Source organism: Corvus brachyrhynchos, unplaced genomic scaffold, assembly GCF_000691975.1.
Source record: "Corvus brachyrhynchos isolate BGI_N302 unplaced genomic scaffold, ASM69197v1 scaffold61, whole genome shotgun sequence".
Lineage (NCBI taxonomy): Eukaryota > Metazoa > Chordata > Aves > Passeriformes > Corvidae > Corvus > Corvus brachyrhynchos.
This window is the reverse complement of record NW_008236478.1, coordinates 6,157,140-6,177,270: the sequence shown is the minus strand read 5'-3', so window position 1 is coordinate 6,177,270 and position 20,131 is coordinate 6,157,140. Positions and strand designations below refer to the sequence as shown.

At 35.6% G+C, this 20,131-nt stretch overlaps 1 protein-coding gene across 1 annotated transcript in view; it reads left to right on the top strand.

Annotated features, from left to right (window-relative positions):
* Positions 1–20,131, top strand: part of KNDC1 (kinase non-catalytic C-lobe domain containing 1) — a 60,407-nt gene that overhangs the window by 12,684 nt on the left and 27,592 nt on the right. The window contains exons 4-6 of the mRNA XM_017725866.1: positions 11,673–11,819; positions 13,948–14,065; positions 14,419–15,440. Coding sequence (XP_017581355.1) covers positions 11,673–11,819; positions 13,948–14,065; positions 14,419–15,440 — 1,287 coding nt within the window. The remainder of the gene's footprint in view (positions 1–11,672; positions 11,820–13,947; positions 14,066–14,418; positions 15,441–20,131) is intronic.

The following is a 20,131-nucleotide window of genomic DNA, read 5'->3' as shown; positions in this document are numbered from 1 at the left end:
TGACCAATGGGAGGCTCAACATGAATAGTTAAATATTGTTGAGTTCATTAATAGCCTTACTTCTATCACTACAATACAAGATTGCCTCAGGTTAAAAACATTGGCTGTCTCAAACCAGTTTCAAATAGCTATTTGTCTGCATCACAAAACTGCCATTGAGTCTCACACAGAGGTTCATTGATGTGGAACACCGCATTTCTAAGATATGAGCTTTCAGTGAGATGAAGGACCCATGTCCACTATGTGTGAGCTTGCATTTATAATATTTTAATAATGTGGCTATTCAGTTTTGCTTGTTCTAGTGAACCTTTGTGATAGAAATCAGTGAATTTTCGCTCTTGTCCATAGATTGGATAGTACTTCTGTTAATTACTTATTTCATTATTTAGTGGCGATAAGATGCAGTAGTTCAGAAGCCTCAGTGTGCAGCAGGATTAAAACCTTCAGAAATTAAAGTACTGAAAAAGTGATACAGAGTTAAATACTACCTTGAAGAGAAGGAAGAAATATGGGTTAGAGAAGGGGAAGAAAGTGAAGTTCGCGCTTCCTCTTTTTCTCATCTACAACTTGTTCTTGCTTTTATCTATCAGGACAGGAGTGGGGTATGCTGATCCCTCACCTGTGAGAGAATCACAACTGGAAAAGGCTGAATGCTGTCACTGTCTTTGTTAGAATGTCATCGCTGTCAACTTGCAGTTCTCAGTGGCTGGTAGTTGATTTATATTACATAAAAAGAAGTCGAAGTGTTTCAGCAACGTTAAAAATAAACACATGAACACTAAGTGGGAGAACTACTGCAAATAGAAAAGATACAAAATAAAATGTTATCACATTTTTTTAAATACTAAATTATTAAGATTCATATAACTTATTCCTATGAAATGAGACAAGGCAGTTGGAGTGATAAATACAATATACATACAAATATTTTACGTACATATAAATGCATGGGTTGAAGTGTCAAATGAAACACAGTGTTCTACAGAATAGATAAAGAAAGGTAGGTTCAGGGTGTGTGTACGTATATATATATATCTGTGTCAGGCCTACTGAAGAAAACTGAGCAGTTTCATGCTGCAGTATTTCTCAATAGCTGATCATCACTAACCTCGTGCTTATGTCTCAGCTGTTGGTCCTTCTTTAAATGTGAAAGCCTTTATCTTTCTCCCAAATCCAAATAGCAGACAGTAAAAAGAAAGTCTTGTCTTTGTGACTTTCCTAGTCTTTTAAAGCAGTAGCTTTGAATACTTTGAGATTATCTCTATTGTTCTATTCTTTCTTTAGCTCTCAGTGCAGGATGAAAAAAGAGAACTTTTATATGTTCTCCTAGAGGGGCTTTTGGTTTTGTGTTTATCTGGTGGGGGAAGCAAGTCTTTTGAAACACCTAGTGCCTTTTTTCTTCAGTTCTGTTTCCTAGTTTCATGTAGCCTCCCCTTGAGACTAATTCTATCTAACAGCAGCAAGGCTTGTCATCAGCAAATGGTAACTTATCTCCTCCTGTAGTCTAAACCATTCAATCTTCTGAGCGTTATTTAAAGCTGTCTTTTCCTTCAGTGACAAAAATAAATTACTTTCATTTGGTTACCTCTGCGTCTGCTGTGCTATAGAAGAGAAAATGGAATCTTCGTGTTCTTGGTTTTACATCACCGTCCCAATTGAGGTTCCGTTCAGGAACTTAGGACTGAGCAGACACCCTTTAGTTGCTTTACACGAAGTTAACAAAAGGAGGAATGAGGCCAATGGGACTTTTTTACAGCAGTCTTTGTTTGTTTGTTTGTTTGTTTTCTTTTAATGCCTAGACTATCTTAAAGTTTATAATTTGGTTACCTCAAAAACCTACAGCTTGTTGCTTAGTCCTGAAGTTGGGGTTGCAAAGTTGTCATATTGATCTTTGCTAGCAAACTTTTTGAGAATATTGCCAGTATTTCTACAGTTTTGTCTCTAAATCTGAAACAACTTTTCAGATTGACTTATTTTTATTGGAAACAATTTGTCTCCTGGCAGAAAAATGTCTTTAGAAGAAGAATTACTGGTAACCTGGTCAATGAAAATATATAGAATTTTAGGTTTCTTCCTTATTCGGCTACAAGATTCCTATAAGAAAGCATTGTTAAAGTTAAGATATATAATTTTTTCCCCTAAGATTGGTGAAAATGTACAAAATAATTTTTAAATTATCTTATTTAAGAATTCTTGTTTTGTGAGGAAAAGACTGGGAGTGAGGAGAGGACTTCGTGTTCTGTGGTTCTTGTAGTTGAAGTTTACTTTTTTAGAAGCCCGAACAGCTGTATTGGATAAATTTGTGGATTGTTTCCATCATGTGCAAAAAACTATGGAAAGGAGAAGAAGTTGTTTTCTCCTGTTACACTTGTGCAGGGTCATCATAAAGCTCTGGGCTTCTTAATGCTAAAGATGCATGAATGTTTTGGATCAGTTGTTTCTCTCCAGCCTCTTCCACATAAACCCTCCTCATTAGTACTGATACTTTCTCAGCTGTGGATGAAGTTGTCTTCTTTAGCCCTCTTATCATTATCTGTCAGTTTCTGGTGCTGCCCATTCAAACTTATTTCTGTGATGGATCCATCATCATACTGGTCTTACTGGCAGAACTTAATTTTCTCTGGTCCTTTCCACTTATTTCCGTCATTTACTCCTTAGAGTGGTTTACAATGCTGTTTAAATGTAAGCCTGAACCCTTAAAGACAACATTGAATTATTCCTTATCATTACTTGTTATTAAAAGATTTCTCTTTCATTAATTTTATGCCTGTTTTACATGGATATTCAGGTCACTAAGAGATCCATGATCATTGCTACACTGGATCTGGATAATTTATACTCCCTGAAACAGTGGCAATTAATTTTTACCATTTGCATGAACTGAAAATTGAGCCATTTCACCAGTGTATGAGAACATTCATTAATACCACTATTTTTGAAAGGTTCAGGAATTGACTTAGAACTAGATGATAGAATGGATGACTTCCTAATCTCGAGATAAAATTTCAAGACTAGTTCAGTTTCCACTGTCAATTAGATGGTTGTTGAGATTTAGTTAACAGAGCCTTCAGGATTGTGACAAAATGGTTGTCACTCATACATCAGTCTCCTTAGTTACAGCATTTCGGGAAACCTTAGAAGAATAACTGAGAATGCGCTTTTGAAGCTGAGGATAGTGTCTCCTGGGAAATGTGTTGAATGTGACTTAAGTTTTCTTAGATAAGCTTGCAACACATTTTGAATTAATCTCTTTGTATATACATACTCCAGGATTCTTGAACTTTTCAGCCCTTTCGCCAAGTTTAAAAATAAAACAAAACAGAACAAACAAAAAAAACCCCCAAACAAATAAAACACACAAGCCAACAAACAAACAACAACAAAAAAAACCAAAACAAAAAAAGCCCCACAAAACAATCAAAAGCCGCAAGCAAACTTCTCCTTTCTCTTAGCTGTAATACTACTGTACTTGAGTAGAGAAGGAGCAAGGTTTACTTCTGCAGAAAACAGTCCCCTGAAACAATCAAACAAAAAAAATAACCAAACTGAAATAAGCTGCCAACCCTTCCCCTCCAAATGTTTATGTTCTTGCCATATAAAATGAGAGCTACCTATTCATTGGCTATTTCTGTCACCTCCAGCTGTTCTGTGAAAATTGGTATTCTGAATGCTGTCATAACAAGATATTATGCAGAGAGGTAAATACAGAAGTGTTTGGCCAGCTTTTTACATTTTGCATCTTATACATGATTCTTATAGGAAAAAAAATAGAAATCTCCATAGATTATTATGTTAAGAAAGAGTTAGCTGGTTATTCCACAGTAATAAATATTTTACATATCAAAATCTGGATGTCATTGACTCATGTAATGGTAGAAGAACTGGGATGCTATTCTAGTGTATTGGCCCATAGTGTTCTTAACTGGAAGTGCTACAATTCAGTTTCTTACCTCCAAAATGTGTAATAAGTATCCCTCAATAGAGAATGGTGTGAATGCCTTACTCAGAGTGACAGACTACCAGTAGGCACTGCCTCTTAGGTTTAAGATTAAAAGAATGTAGGTTTTTTTAAATAAAGAACTTCAGTAACTATGAATAACATCGTATTTGCCATAAATTGAAAACAAAATCCTGCACCGTTGAGAGAAGACCGAACCAGTCTGCTCAGCATGCATATAACTGTTTCTCAGGCTTCCTTGTTTCTATGCCTACAGGGAATAAGTTGTGTTACCTTAATTAAGTGATAAATGAATTACCTATGGCAAGTAACTTAAAAGTAAGGAGGTTAATGGCTGATAAATCATAAGGAGAGCTCTGACACATGAAACTCCATTTCAAAGGGAGTTTTAAAAAGATACCATTGTTCAAGAAGCTTTAAAGATAAATGTGAGTAATTTTTGCTATCTAAACCTCTGAGGTCTTCAGCAGGTTTTTTTGCAGTATTCTTCCTTACCTGTCATAATTATACTTCTTCAGTCACACAGGAGAGGGGTCAACTGGTGTGCTACTCATCTGTGTTGGGGTGCCTGATCTTTGTGATTAAGGGAGCCTAAAAGTGGGATGGAAGTGTAAAAAAACCTGTTCTTAATTTGTGTCTTCACTCTGCAAATACATAAGTAAGTTGCTGCAAACAGCATGGTTTAAATTTGCTCAAGATTCTGTGTATGTTCATCTTCATGTGACTTCCAAAAGTGAAATGAATCTTTACCAAGAAACTGTCAGTGGCTTACAATACATCTGTCTTTACTATGGCAGTTAAGGTAACAACAGCTTTTTGAAACTGTGTTGAGGTCCATTTGAAAAATTTATATATTTTTTTTTTTTCCCTTCATTTCTGGGTGTAGCTCTGAATTTACAGTATTTCTTTTCAAAATGATTACTACTATAAATGCTGGCAAGTTACTCTAAGGACAACAATCAACAGGGTCATATGGAAAGCCAAAATCTATTGCTGTTAAAATAATGCTTGAAGGTAGCACAGAGACTGTTGTAAATGTATCTTATGATTTTTTTAAAAACAATATGTATCTCCTGTCAAAGACCACCTGAAAAGAAACCCCTGAGGTTAGTCAAAAAGTATGCAACAAAACTTACAAAAGAATGAAAACCTGATATTTTTCAAATCTCTCAAAACTCAGAAATACTACACAAAGTCTACAATGTTTGCAAATGAATAAGATGCAAAAGAGTTTTTCAAAGAAAGCCACAGCCAAAAAGCTATGTAATTTTTTTGAACATTTTAATCTTGTAGGACCTTCAGTAGGTTCATACATTGCAACTCTTCTTTATGGAGAATTATCAAAAATTGGCTCAATTAAGAGTGTCAGAATAGACTAGTGACCAACCTGACAAAATTAGCAGTAACATAAATTTACAGGACCAGATGGTGAAACAGCATTCATAAAAGAAACAGTTATTTCAAGTAATACTCTTTAGCCTGGAAGAGAAGGCCCTGAGGGAGAAGCTCTGCTAGAAATCTGTGAAGCGTGCTGTGGCAGCAGCCATGGAGTGAGTGTCAGCTCTCAGAAATGGAGAAGTAGGTGGCAACAATGAGATGTACATGGGTGGATTCAAACAAAATATTGCCTTTTTATGCCATGAGATGTGGAAATTCTTGCTGCAAAACATAGATGCAAAAAGGTTGCATGTGAATAAAACTTGGACAAATTCATGGAAATAAAACAGTTGGCATGAACCATTACAGACAAGAAGCCTGCAACTGTAAAACTGACATTAGGTTGATGTCCTAGGTAGTGTTTCTCAGTTCAAATTGGATGATACAAATACAGGTCACCCAGAACCAGTAAAATGTAGGGACTAGGTAACAAAACTTTGCTTGTGTTTTATGGTATAAACTATGACCTGATATTTGCTTAACAACATAAATAAACTTGAAAGCTTTCACTTATTTTTGTTAGGTTAGTTAAAAGACAGTTTGAGAGTCAAAATACCTGCAAACTTTGGCCATGAGAGAATCTGACCTGTAGATGCATTTTGGTCCCCATTTGCTTTTTTAGGACTCTTTTGGGGATCAAGTTTTTTCAGACAGAGTTAACTGTAGTTAGAAGGGACAAACTGCACATACAGCTTTGATAGAAAGTGTACTTCCAGCACTTGCTGCCGCTTCAAGCTATACTGTATGTTTTCAGAATAGTCGACAGTAGTTGAGCACTTCTAGCACACTCTGCAGACTAATGATCTACGCATCCAGAGTGCCAAATGAACAGAAAGCTAATATTTAATACAGCACCTTCCAGTAATTACAATTATGCAGAAAGGCATTTAGTCCATTTGTAATGAAAGAAAGTGTTGAAAATAATAGACCTATTTCCCTTTCATTTTCTCGCTGAGGAATATTACTGACTTTCTTTTGCATAAAAATAGTGCATTTTAGAATGACAACATAGAAAAATGACATAGGTAAATATTAAATGTTGTCTCTCAGTAGTAATTTTCTCAAGCATTACCTTGAATTTCTTTATAAAACTTTGAGGTTTATAATCACACTGAAGCTTTCATTTATGGAACCCTTAAATGCTTTGAATTGTGAAAGGGTGGAAGTGTCTAAATCTGTGCAATCTCAATAAAAAAAAGAAAATATGCAAAGTAAAATAAGGGTCAGATATGAATGTCAAAACCAAGAATTGTTTTACACAATTTCTGTAGTTTGTTATTTAGTCAGAAATATTTTCAGGAAGTATTGGCTGTATTACGGTCTGTCTTTTTCTGTTCTCCACAAGACCTACAATTCTGAACTCAGTGAAATCTCAATACAAATTATAAATGGTCATTATTCATAATTGCTACATGCTTGTGCAGTCTCTATTCAAAAGCTCTTTTGTCAGCTTTTTCCTGTAGTGTTTGTCTGCAAATGTGGGTTCCTGGAGAAGTTTAGTTCTTTAGTCCTGTCAAGCAGTAATACAACAATGCCTCTGTCCTGGTCTCTCTGTAGACTTGGAGCTTTTACTTCTTTTCCCAATCTTTTGATTGGCAGATTTTAAAACTAGAGCAGATCATTACTTTTCTCTGATTTCACTTCCTATAGTGTTAAATGGTTATAAAATGGCATGCAGCAAGGCAAGTAACTTTTGATTAGAACTTGCAGAAGCCTTTTGGAAAGTATTTCAATAATGATGTAAAATTATAACATGATGGCAGAAGCTTTCCTCTCCTTTGGTGAGTGCTTCCAGTACTTAGCCTGATCATTTAAAAAGAATTTTGAATTACCTTTTTTTTTGTTTGGTTTGGGATTTTTTTTTTTGTCTTGTTATGCCTTTGTGTCTTGGAAACCACTCTAGTATTAAAAGTTATTTTGATTTGAGGCTACTTGTATGATTATGACCTTCAAATTTTTCTCTGAAATACATGAGTTCCCTTGTTTCAGCATGTTGCTGAAAGGACTTCTGTTACCTCAAATCATACTTATTACTCTCTTCAAACATCTTTTTTTGTGTTGCCATTGTGATTCTTAAAGGGCACATTATTTCCATGATGGCTTTCCCAGTAATGCACACCATAATGGTTTACCTACAATTCTTGTTATACTTGCTGACTTTGGGCTAAGAATACATGTACTCTCTAGGACCAAATCTGGAGAGTTTCCTAATGTGACTTCCTCCCTTTCCTCCCATCCTTTTTGAAGCTGACGCTGTGGTGCAGTCTTGCTGGCATGGTCTATATATTTTTGTAACAAGTGGCATTAAGTCTCTAACTCCTAAGCCTCCTCAGGAATTGTGAAGAGATTGCTTTGGGTTTGTTTGGTTTTTCTTTTGGATCTCTCTGGAAATTCATGCTATTTATCAACTATTAAATTATTATCCTGTAATGCAAAATGCTTATAATTCAAAAAGCTTTTCTCCTTATCTACATTTAAAACAAGTGAGTGTGAGGGTGGGTTTTTTTGGAGGAGTTGTTGGGTTTTTGTGGTGGTGTTTTTGTTTGGTTGAGTTTTTTTCAGAAATTAAGGAAAAAAGCCCTCTTAATTATTTAATAGAATTCCTAATGGCCCATTCAGTCCCAATTCTGTCTGGGCAGAAGAAAAGTTGTTTGCCACCCGTTCCTATTTGTTACTCTCCGTAGAGCAGACTGAAAAATCTTTAGCTTGCTTTTGAGATTGTTTTCATTGAGAACAGTCGCTTCCAGTAAGCATTAGGTATTTTATAGTTAAGAATTTGCTTTATTTATTGCATATACCCATCTTGCTCTCCGTTCCCAGGAAGTGAAATTTTTTTCCTAAGCCTAACTGCGCAGTTAAGTAGAAGCATTTTGATGCATTAACTTGGGGAACGCCCCACCTAGTGGATGATCACAAACTCATTTTCTCATTTCTCCAGTTTGGACAGACTTACAGTTACATTGGATTACCTTAAATATTACCCATGTTTACTGCCAGCTCAGGAAACTGATTAAATAGCTGGATTTTCTTTCCCCTTTTCCTTGTGGGGTGACAGTGGTGGTGTTTTGGGAGCTGGGAGAGGGGAAAGGTAAAAAAGGGGATTTACATGAAAGAAAGTTTCAAGTTGAAAAAGATGTTCACATTCCCAATAAATGTTTTAACATAGAAATTAGTTACAAGCTACGGTGCTTAAAATGGCCATCTTCAAAACTAGCTTTCCTGCATGTCAGAGGAAAGGAAGTACCTTAACAGAGCAACTTTCTGTGTATTGGGAAAAAAGATCTTTGTTCAGTGTGAGACTGGCCTTTCTCTTGTACAAGAAAAGACGCAGTGAACTTCATTAAAACAGGACAGTAAAATGGAGTTGAAGCCTGTCTGCTTGCATCTCAGACACTTGTGCTTTTGAAGGCAGACTGGGGCATATGAGATATACCCCACTGTGAACAGAAATTATTAATTGGAAAAAGTGGGATGAAGTAATGTGTTGCTCTGCCCGTCTTGTTCCTATGTCCTATAATGTTCACACCCAGCCTTCTGTGTATGAAGAAAATTTGTCAAAAGCAAATTCTTTTGTTCCTTTAAAGTTAAGCTCCTCATCTTTCTGTCCTGCTTTTGGAGCTGGTATTTGAGTCTTATATAATGAAATTATATTCAAATAGTCTTTCTTATTCTCCTGTATTATAAGAACTAGTGAATTCTTACACATTTGTTACTGGAAGAAATTATTCCATTCTGAAGTTACTCTGTGTGGAAGTACCTTCTGACTCCCAAGGAGTCCCCACACTATATGGCATTATTCCTTCTGGTGTTTACCATGGCTTGGTCTGTGTAGCATAAGTCCATAACTTGTGCAGTGTGTTTTCCTTCAGTTCTTAGAGGAATGATTAATTTGTTTCTATAATAGTAATTTTGTGGAACAGAGGTGATGTCACTTGTTGCAGATCCTATCAAATAAGTGGAATAACTCACTAATATCAATATATTAAACTGCCCAGAACAATACTACATTTATACAAAAGGCTCTTTAAATAGAGCTGTATTATGTTTTTAAGCTTGTCCTTGTTTCCTTATTCTTTTTTTAACTTTATGTTAATTTCTCTGTTATGTTGTCCACTGAGAAATGGAAAATTACATAGCTTACTGAAAAAGTGTTTAATCTCAAAATCAAGGAATAAGTTCTACACTGTACACTTCTTCACTGTTCAAAAGCTTATGAAACAGTCTACAGAAAAAAAAGACCTTAAAACCATCCTAAATTCCTATTGTGGAAGGAATTTTGGTTAAATTTCTTCTACCAAGTGAAATACATTAAAGTTTATAAATCTAGATTTTTTTTTAATCCTTTTTTCTCAGTTACAGTTACCTTTTCAGGCCTTCAGTCTTGGGCAGGCTTAGAGTAGTGCTACTTTTGTCTGGTTAATTTTATAGCAAGTTAACTCACGTGGACTGTAAACCAAGCTTTGAGCATTTACTTACAGGAGTTGTACTTCCTTTGTGTGTAGTTCTGTTAGTCTAGGGTGGAGTGCAGTTTCTGCAGCAGAAATAAGTATGGGTAAAGGTTGTGTATAAAGAAATAACTTTTGCCATCACCTTGTTAGTGGGCTATTTGCTCAGGCTTCATAGTTTTGTATCCTTTTGCCAGCATGGTCTGTTTCATCTTACAAAAAAAAAATAAAAAAACCCCAAAAAACAAGTCTTGTCAAGGGTTCAGTAGGATTGCTGCCACTGCTGGGGGGGAAAGTAATCCTTACTTTTGGAATAGATTAACAGCCTTCTTTCTTCTGCTAAATCAAAATAAAATCATAACAGTTCCTGTCTTAGTTCCTCTGAGATTCTCAAAACTCTTCAGTTACCTCTTCTGCTTAATGATGAAGTTGTATAACAGTGAAGAACTTGAGACTGAAATCACTGCTTTGCAAAAAAATTTTATCTTTTCTATCTAGATCAGATGGCATATATTCTGCTTTTCTGACCTTTTCCCTAATCTTGATGTGTCCCAAAAATAAATCAAGGCTTCAGAGCCAGCAGTCAGCACTGTTTATGTATTCTTGGTTTGGGGATGGCATGGAGGGGGGAGGGAAGAGAGGAATTGTCCAATCTCACACACACAGCTCTTCCTGATGAGGTGGTTTTGCACTTCCCTTCATGGAGGTGCCCTGCCTCACTTGAAAGTAAATATATAAGCATATCTGTGGAAAAAGTATAATTCATACAATTTAGAGACAAAAACACACCTTAATGAGAAAGTTAGGGGTGGGTGGAGGAAGGAAATTACTTGTGACCTTTGAGTCAGTCTTCTTTCGAAGAGTAAGGTGTGTAGCGAATGTGTTAAACAACCAAATTTACTGTACAAGTGCAGTCATTATTTTATTTAGGTATGTATCTGTAAGCCTCAGAGGGCAGTGTTCAGTACACTTGAATTCCTGGCTACGCTGTATCACCATTGAAATGTTTACCCAAACTTGGTCTTACATTTGCTTATAAATTTTACTGAATTGTGTTCTACAAATGGAATATAAAATACAGGCCATGATGGATAAAGTACCATTACTACTTAAGCAGATGTGAAAAGGTATTTTTAAAATTTTTAAAATTTTTTTTCTTTTTTTCCCAGAAAGTAAATTACTTCTAAAATTAAGAGGTAGCTGTGTTGTATGGGAAATCTATTGCATTCTCACTAGTTTTTAAAAAGTTGCTGGTTCACCTCTGTTTTTATTGGAACTCTTCACAAGGTTGTGAGCTTTAAGCAGAGGTGGAAAACATGAAGCATTTTTAAAAATTCTTTCATAAGTGTCTTCAGAGACTAGTGGTATTATGCTCTATTTTTTCTGCTCATTTTCTTTATGCTTGATAGCACTCATAAAATATTGCTATATATAAAAGGGGTTTTTTGCAAATTAATATTTTGTTTCCCTGCTAAGAGGAATGTCACTTCAATCTCCCAGCATGCTTCTAACTTAAACAATACTTACACAAACACAGGGTTCTGAGTTTTATATTTAATTGTAGCCTGATATAATAATTGTAATACTGGTTATTGATGAGGGGGGAAAAAAAGTTCTAGCTGGACCCCACAAAATTTCTTTTTGTTTGCAGCAAGTATATCCCCCTAAGCAGGTCTGGAGCTGGTTTTGTTCCTCATGTTTAAATTAAACCACTTTTCCAGTAGACTGTTACGTTAAAATTGAAAATAGTGTAAGTTTGTGTGATCTTGAAGCTTTGGTGGCAGGAGAGAGAATTGATAGCGTATTTAATGTCTTTTTTACACTTCATGCAGGCACACATCTATTCTTTGGGTGCAACACTGAAAGCAGCGATAGAATATATCGTAGAACCTGAGACAGAAACAGAATTTGGACAAGATCTGCACACTCTACTTGAACAAATGCAAGAAGACAATCCTGAAAATAGGCCAGATATTGAGGTAAAACAGCCCTACATAATTTTTTGTTTTAAAAGAAGTGATACTAATATTTCTGTATGTGTGCTCATTAATCTCTATTTATCTTGTTAATCTCTGTAATTATCAAGATGGTCTTGATAAGTGGTATGCTCAGGTTTTGCAAGACAGCTAAGGTCTTCCCAGACTCTGCAGAAATTCATCCTTTTTCCCACTCTAATGGGGATATAACGTGAAAAGTAGATGTATGTGTTAGAGAGTGTTTGGATTTTTAAGAAGATTGGGTGAGTACGCTGGTGGATCTAAATTTTCTCATTAACTGTTTCTTCCCATTTAATATTTGGTTTGCAGGAAGAGTGTCATTAGAAATAAAAGCACAGGCATTACACTGTGAAATTTGTGTGACCATTAGATTGCATTTAAAAAGCGGATGTAGGGACCCTGCCCCAGGAAACCTCTATTCCTTGGCATGTTCAAAGCTATGTTGTTTGAAGCATTACTACTAACTAGTTTTTCTGTAAATGCATAAAAGCTTAGCAGTATTTGATTAGATATCTTTATTGGATTTTGTATTTTATTCCATTTGCATCTTTTTTTATCTTTAGTTGTTAGAAAGAATTTGAAACCAAATAGGATTTTTCAAGCTGATGTTTTCAAAGAATTTACATTCTAAATGTTGGTTACCTAATAGAGTAATTTGACATTAATGTACGAAAGTTTAATGCTTTTGCAGACTTTGAGAATGTAACCAGAGAATAACAGTTGTGCAATGTGACTTTTCTTGAATTCAGTTCTTCTACTTCAGAGTAGTGCTGTCTACTTTTCGGGGGGCAGGTGTTTCATTTTTCTGAGCTGATAGTGTATATTCTAAATGGTATAGTGCCTATGATCAATGCTTTGCAGAAAGAGTGCTGCAACAGAAGAATTAACAGGTTCATTTTTATAAAGCAAAAAGCATTGGCTCCCTGATTGAGGATTGCCCAGGCAGGAGACTGTATCTGATATGGAGCCTGCTTGGTCAGCAGTTCTATTTCTACTCATTTACTTTTGAGTAGTCAGAGGAGGGATTGTATAGCACTCTCTCATCTCCAAGTGGTTTGTAGGCCCTGAAAGTAGTTGCTGACTATTTACATCAATCCAAAAATAGCTGATCTTGGGTAATATATAAGGGTCACTTTGTGAGTATGTTCTCTCTGTTCCTTTTCCCCGGACACTTTTTTGGGTGAGCAGAGTTGGGGGAGCTATTTGGAGGAAAAACCCAGAGGCTTTTCTAGGCATTTTGCTGGACTTCAGCACATTTGGATACCTGTCTCCCTTTTTCCTGTCCTTCCTCAATCCCATATGTGAACCAACAGTGCCAATTTCTTCCTTCCATGCACAACAGCAGAGGAGCAGTTGAGTGGGTTAGTGGGGAAGTGAGAGCATCTCCTAAGAGCTGTATGAGGTCTCATCAGTGTTTATCTAGGAGGAGTTTATCTTACAGTGTTTATCTTACTGAGGAAATGGTGGGATGTATTTGGAAAGGCAGCTCTCTTCTACATGCTGCCCAAAGGGACAGGTTTTTAAACGTGTAAATATCTGTAGTTAATTGTGTGTGAGACCAGTGCTAATGCCATCAAATGGTGCTCAGGCTGCAGATAGGACTGTTACTTCTTGTGATCTGATAATGATTGCTTTCTCTAACTGGGAATATTGCTTTCTAGATATTTGTATTTTGCAGTTTTTAAAAAATTTAGGGTTTAATTTTAATGTAATTTCAGTAATAAAACATTCATCATCCTGCCTGTGTCACTGAATTCTAGTGAAGCATTGGCTGTTTAAAAAAGTAATCAACACTCTAGCTTTTTGCATTTTCACTATGTTATTCATAAAGGATAACATTTAAGATAATTTTTATCAGTTGTTCTTGATGTTCTAACTGTAGGCTAAAAATTGAATTGTATTAAATGACTTCATAATAGCCCATGGTAAAAACAAGAAATTAATTCAACCACATAATAGAAACATGCAGTATAAAGAATTGTAGAAGAAAGACCTCCAGTGTAGCATCATATAAATTCAGATGTTCTGTGGGAGTTAACGTCATACATGTTAGTCAAAATTCACAAATCTATTCATTATTAAATAAGTATTTAACATTCATTTTCTCTAGAGCATTTTGTCATTATGTGAAGAAAAAATGAAGATTGCTTCATCAAGTAATATTTGTCGAAGCTTGTCTGCTGTTGGAAGAAGAGTTCTTTCAATTGAATCATTTGGTGCTTCTCAAGGTAACCTTAAAATGTATTTAGTCTAAAACTTTAGATTGCCTGACATATCTAATGCTTTTTAAAAGACTGTGTTTGTGTGCTCTCCTGTTATAAGTTCCTTTCTAGATTACAGCAAATCATTATTAAATATTTGTAGATCAGTTGTGGGGAACTGGAGACATGCAACTCTTAATTAACATAATATATTTAGAGCGCCCCTTATGATTCAAAGTGATTTGTTCAGAAGTAGAGAATTTGTGTAACATACTGAAGATATGTAACAGCAATGCCAGAAAAAACAGTATAAAGATTTACTAGGACAGATTAGAAGGTTTAAATACACATTTAATATAAGCATCTGTTTTTGTATCTAGATGTCTGTGATAACATGTGGAAGGGAAGAATGTGTCAGAGAAGTTTGGGATCTAAATTATATTTAAATGACAAAAACAACATAGCAGGTGATTCGTCTGCAGTGGAAGATGTGACAACTGCCTGTCATAACAACTCTTCTGTAGTTACCATGGTGACTGGCAGAGAAAGTGGCTTAAAGGAAATGCAAATTGATCTGGATAATGAGAAAACTCAGCATTCTCAACTTGCAACACAAACTGAAAAGAGCAAAGAAGAGGACAAACATGCAGTGTATACTGACAGTTTTGCTAGTGCTGCTTTGGATATAAAATCATGTGTTATTGACCTGGAGAGAGATGGCCTTTTTAAGAAAGGTTCTTTGAGAAAAATGAAAACCTTTCCAAAGCTACCACTTGAACTTGCAGATACAAATAACTTTTTTACTTCTGTAACCAACAGTGGACCACTAGATAGGAAAAATCACTTCCTGACACAAGAGTCACTACCTCTAGACAATAATAACGGGGTTGCTTTTTCAAAGGGAAATCTTAATTCGTTTGCTGCCAGTAGTCCACCAGAAATAGAAACAAAGAATCACCAAGCTGATGATCGTCATTTAGAAGCTCCATGTGTATGCACACAGGTGTCTGGCTTGAATCTAGAAGAACATATGTCACTTATCAATGGTAAAAAGATAGGTTTTTCTTCATGTGATCATAAAGAAGACTGTTCTGGTGCTACATCCGAAGTGCTAAAACCTGCTGATATGCCAAAAGGCCCAAATCAGTCAATTGCTGGAGCAAAAATGCTAGACAACTACATGGTGTTGGAAGACTGTTCTGAAACTTTTCAAGGGTCAAATGAAAATTATGTACCACATTTTAACAAGATGGATTCAGTGTTAACAACAAAACCCAGTGGGAACAGATGTGGATCAAACCTAATTAGGCCACCAGAATTAAGCAACGGTGTGATGAGTGCAAACAATAATGAAGATAATCTTTGTGGAGGCAGAGATTCAGAAATCAAAAGTAATGAGCAGGTAGTAAAAATAAAGTCTTCATTATATAGTTGCTGTAGTCACTTATGTGGAGATGAGATGACTTAAATACTGTGTGATTTCTTCCCCCCTTGTCCCCTTTAGCATCCCAGAAAATCAAATTTTGCTCGTCTGCACACCTTAAGAGTTAGTATTGGAAATACGGTGATCCTTTTTTCCTCTTAAATTAAAAAGTGCTACAGTGAAATTTATGCTACTGCAAAATCAACTTCCATTTTAATTTTTTATTTTTTTACAAATGGAGTCTACTTGCTAGTGTGTTAGAGCAGCATTCCTTAATAGCTGATTACATTTGTAAGAGAACATGACCAAAGCATACATATATTTTTAACTCTCTGTGTTACTGACAATGCATAAATTTCACTACCTTGCAGTGAGCCTCCCAGGTGCTTATGAAAATTGCAAAATTCCTGACTGTAAACATGACCTCATTGAAATCAATGGCAATATCCCATCAGCTTCAGGAGGATAGAGTCTGGTTTTTTTTTACTCTTTCATGTACATTTAAGTTTTTGGAAATTGTACATATGCTATATTTGTTCTGTGTTCTTGAATTGCCGTCTCTGTTTGTTATGTATGTTTCACTATAGAATTTAAATATGTGCACAATATGATGGATATGTTGTCTCATGCATTTAGTTTTTATAAAGAGCCAAATAAGAGAGGGAGAATCTACCAGAAGTTGTTGATAGATAACTGTAGTATGGTCTCTTCTCTGCTCAAATTACATGTCTCAGGGTGGACAAGTTTGGTCTCTGACTAGATGGTTTTCTCTTGTGCCACACTCAGAGGTGTAAACAATCCCTGTAGTAGGAGAGCTGCTGGCTAAAACTGCAGGGTGGTTTATCCTTCTCCAGCTTTGTTGTGGCGGGACAAAAATTAGCAGCACAAACTTCACACGTTTTGTTTCCAGAAATTATTCTTAGGTGAAGATGTTGGGTTTTTTTCTTGCTTGTCTACTGGCAAGTCAGCCTTGTTCTCCTTGCCTACCCATCTTCCAGCCATCCCATGCAGTGGGACTTAGGGTTATAGTCAGTCTCTGTCCATCCCTCTTTTCACCTTGCCCAAACACCTCCACTGGAGCACTAACCTAGATTTGTCAGGTGTGTAAAAAGCCTACGATTCATCACAGCTCAAAAACTAGTGCAAATTGAAGAATCCATCCTTTTTCCCTTTCCTGTCTCTTCTCCCTCAATAGGTGTGCTTATTAAATTCATATTTCCAGAGGATAGTAAATATGGATAACTACCACATGGCATGGTTTTGCCTTCTGAGGGAGTTATTTGTTGTATGCTTATTGAATCCTTTATTTAGTTTTAAAACTCTGCAAGTGCATTCTTCAGAGTCTGAGAATTGATCCATTTATTGTACACACATCCTTTCTTTTTTTCTATTTCTGCCATCACTTATGAACATAAGTTGAGTGTAGTGATAGAGATTCTTTTTTAAGGAGGAAGAAAATGTTGAAGTAAGACCTATATTCTGTCCTTAGTGGATTACCAGGGCAAAAGTTTGTCTGGGTGCATGAAGGTAGTTTCAAGAAAATAATCTTCTCCAGAATTATAGTTCTCCAAAATTCTTCCATGAAATTAAAAGCTGTAACAAATTTCATTTGCTTTTTGTGCAGCAGCACTTGAGACTGACACACAGATAAGTAAACCAAAACACGTTTTCAGGTTATTCTGTTGTTCTTCTGAAGTCGTCTTTTTCTTCAAATGTTTCATCCTCAATTTAAATAAAGTATTCATTAAGCCTGAACAGAATTTCATTCTCACAAACAAGTAGGCTCTTATTAACAGTGAGGTTATCCTGTTCCCACTGAACTCACAGGACAATCACAGTGACTTAGAAAAGGTAACTCGTATTCCAGATAACCTAATAAGCAGTGCTGTAATACATAGGATCTGAAATGAAGACAGCAGGGGGGTGATTCTTTGTGATATCAGAGGTTTATAGCTGTCTTTTCAATAGAAGAAATGTTTGATAGACTCATGCTCTATATTCTCTCTTTTAATAAATGATTCCAGCAAATGTTCAGGTTCTGCCACATAAAGATATGCTATTTAGAAAAATCTTGTTGGTCTTAAACAAAAAAAAAGCAAACATGATAAAATCTTCTTTAACTGCTGTTAAGGGAGAAAAAAAACCCCTTTAAATATATTAACAACATCTAGGCTTCTGAAATGGCTTCCTGAAATGCTGAATTTCTAGCCTTGTAATCCTTTGTTTTCTGAAGGAAGGTCATTCATTGTTAGTAGTCATTAAACTATATAGCAGACTTTATTACTAGTCTTCTTAGAGAAATGGAGTGGGTTAGTGTTTTCAGCTTCTTCTTTTCTTTCAGAAAAGAGATTTTATTCCTCAGGCTCCTAAAATATAGCAGGTTTTGCCTCTGTTACCTCTTGACAACTGGAAAAAAAAAAAAAAAAGCCATACTGTGCTATCCCTTGCATGACAAAAGTACAACTGCTGTCTCTCTCTCAAGTTCCCATTGGCCAGAATTTTACCAAATACTTTTTTTTTTTTTTTTTTAAGAAAACCTGAATTTGTTGATTTACTGCAAAAGCACAAGAAGTGTGAAGCCCCAGCTAATGTGATTTCTGCCTTGTGGGGTAAACAGAAAATACCTCAGAAGATTTGCAGTGCTGCTCTTTCCCGAGTTTTCTGTAACAGATTGGCATGATTGCAACAAATAGAGCTTTTAGAGTAGTACTTCTAGCATTCCTTTCAATATTTCATGTTGTTTAGAGAAGGTGCAATACCAACCCCATCCGGTTGAAGATCAACCTTGTCTGCTCTGGAGAATAGACAGTTTTTCTTGCCTGTCAGTACTTCTCCAGTGGACAATATTTTTCTAATACTCAAACACTGCTTCTTATTGTTGTGTGCTTTACTGCTAGTAAGCATTACTAAAAATACTTGCTTGCTTTTGTCTGGCTACTGCAATGTATCTTGTGAGGGTTTTCCTAGTAATTTTTATAATTTTGCATGCCATAAATAAATATTTTTCACTTCAAGTTTGAGTGGGGATCTTTTATTTCTCTAACCAGTTTCATTCCAATCAGGTGTGTCTCATCTCTAACCCTTTAAAATGTTTCTCTGTGATTTAAATGCTATGGCCTTGGGAAGGGTTAATGGGAACCTGGCATATGCAAGTTTGTTTTCTGTTGGTCATTCATACCCTGTCAAGCATGAGAGAAGTGAAAAGCCATGTAGCTAGAGACTGACACTTTAACACTGGGGAAATAACACTTGGAAGGAAAGAAAAGTTGTCAATTCCCAGAATATTACTTGCTAAGAAAAGAGTGATGAAAATCTTTCTTTGGCTATTTAAAACATGCCAGCATTATGTTCATAAAGTAGATTATGTTTGCATAGTTGAAATGCTTTACTAAATTTGGGGTTTACAATTCTGGTACCAACAATTAAGTAGAAGATCTATTAAATGATCTTTGCAGCACTGCAAAAAACCCATCACTTTTCCAACAAGTAAAGTTTAAAATGCAGTCTTTGGGCATAAATCAAAATGGCACCAGGATGTAGCTGTAGGCAATAATGGCTCATTTGGCTCTTTTATATTTTCTGACATAGTTTTTATGCTGTGAAAAACATTTCTTACTTTAAAGAATGGGTAATATAATTTCTGTTATGAAAAGGTCTGGTTTAGAACACGAAAAAAATTTGGAAAGACACATTAGATTATAATTTTGTTTCATCTTTGGTGCAGTTTCACTGGTGATAATATATTAATGAATGTTTAATATCAGTATTAATGTTAATGGTTTAAATGAAGTGGACTTACAGATGCTGAAGAGTTATTGTGAGCTTGCTTTGCTAAAATATGTGAATACATAAGAAACAATGCATGCTACAGATTGTTTGACTAAAACCATTTAATCATATATTTTTCAGTACTTCTGATTTTTTTTTTTAATTGGTGGTTGAGTGGGGTTTTTATTTTTAGGAAATAGTAATATCCATGAATCAGAGACTTGCATGTTAAAAAACAAAACAGCCAAACCTGAGACATACCTAAATAAGGAGTTTTACACTTAAATGTTTACCAAACCAAGGTTCAGTGGAGTTAGAATGTGCATTGTGTTAAAATACCTTAGCGATGAGGTACCAGGAGCATTGCATTAAATACTTTTATTTAAGGATGGAAATGCAAATATGTGATGAAACATGTCTTTTCATGTACCTTGACTACATGGGGTAACTTTTGCAAGGTGTTAGAAGCACAAGTCCCCAGCAGGTCTGAACCCTCAGTTTTCATCTGAAGTCTTCCACATTTCTCTTTCTGGTGTATGAAGGTGAGAATTTGTAATAATTAGGACACTGTAAGAATGACCTTCTCAGATATTTGTTTCAGGAATAAAATTAATCTTTGATATGATCAAGGTGAGGAGAGATGTGAGTTATAGTAAGAGACAATAGCAGTGCAGGTAGTTTTTAGCATGACAGAAGACCAACTAGCACACAAATACCAGCTAACAATATTATATTTGAAGTTTCTTGTTTTCTTTAGAATGCTTGCTGGAGAAACAATGAGCATATGCATTTAAATTAAGTTCATCAGCCTGTAACCAGTCGGCATCCTTTTTTTTCCTGACTTGGTTTGGTTTGGCCATCCTGTACATGGCAGTGATTCTCCTTTCTGCTAAGATTTGCTT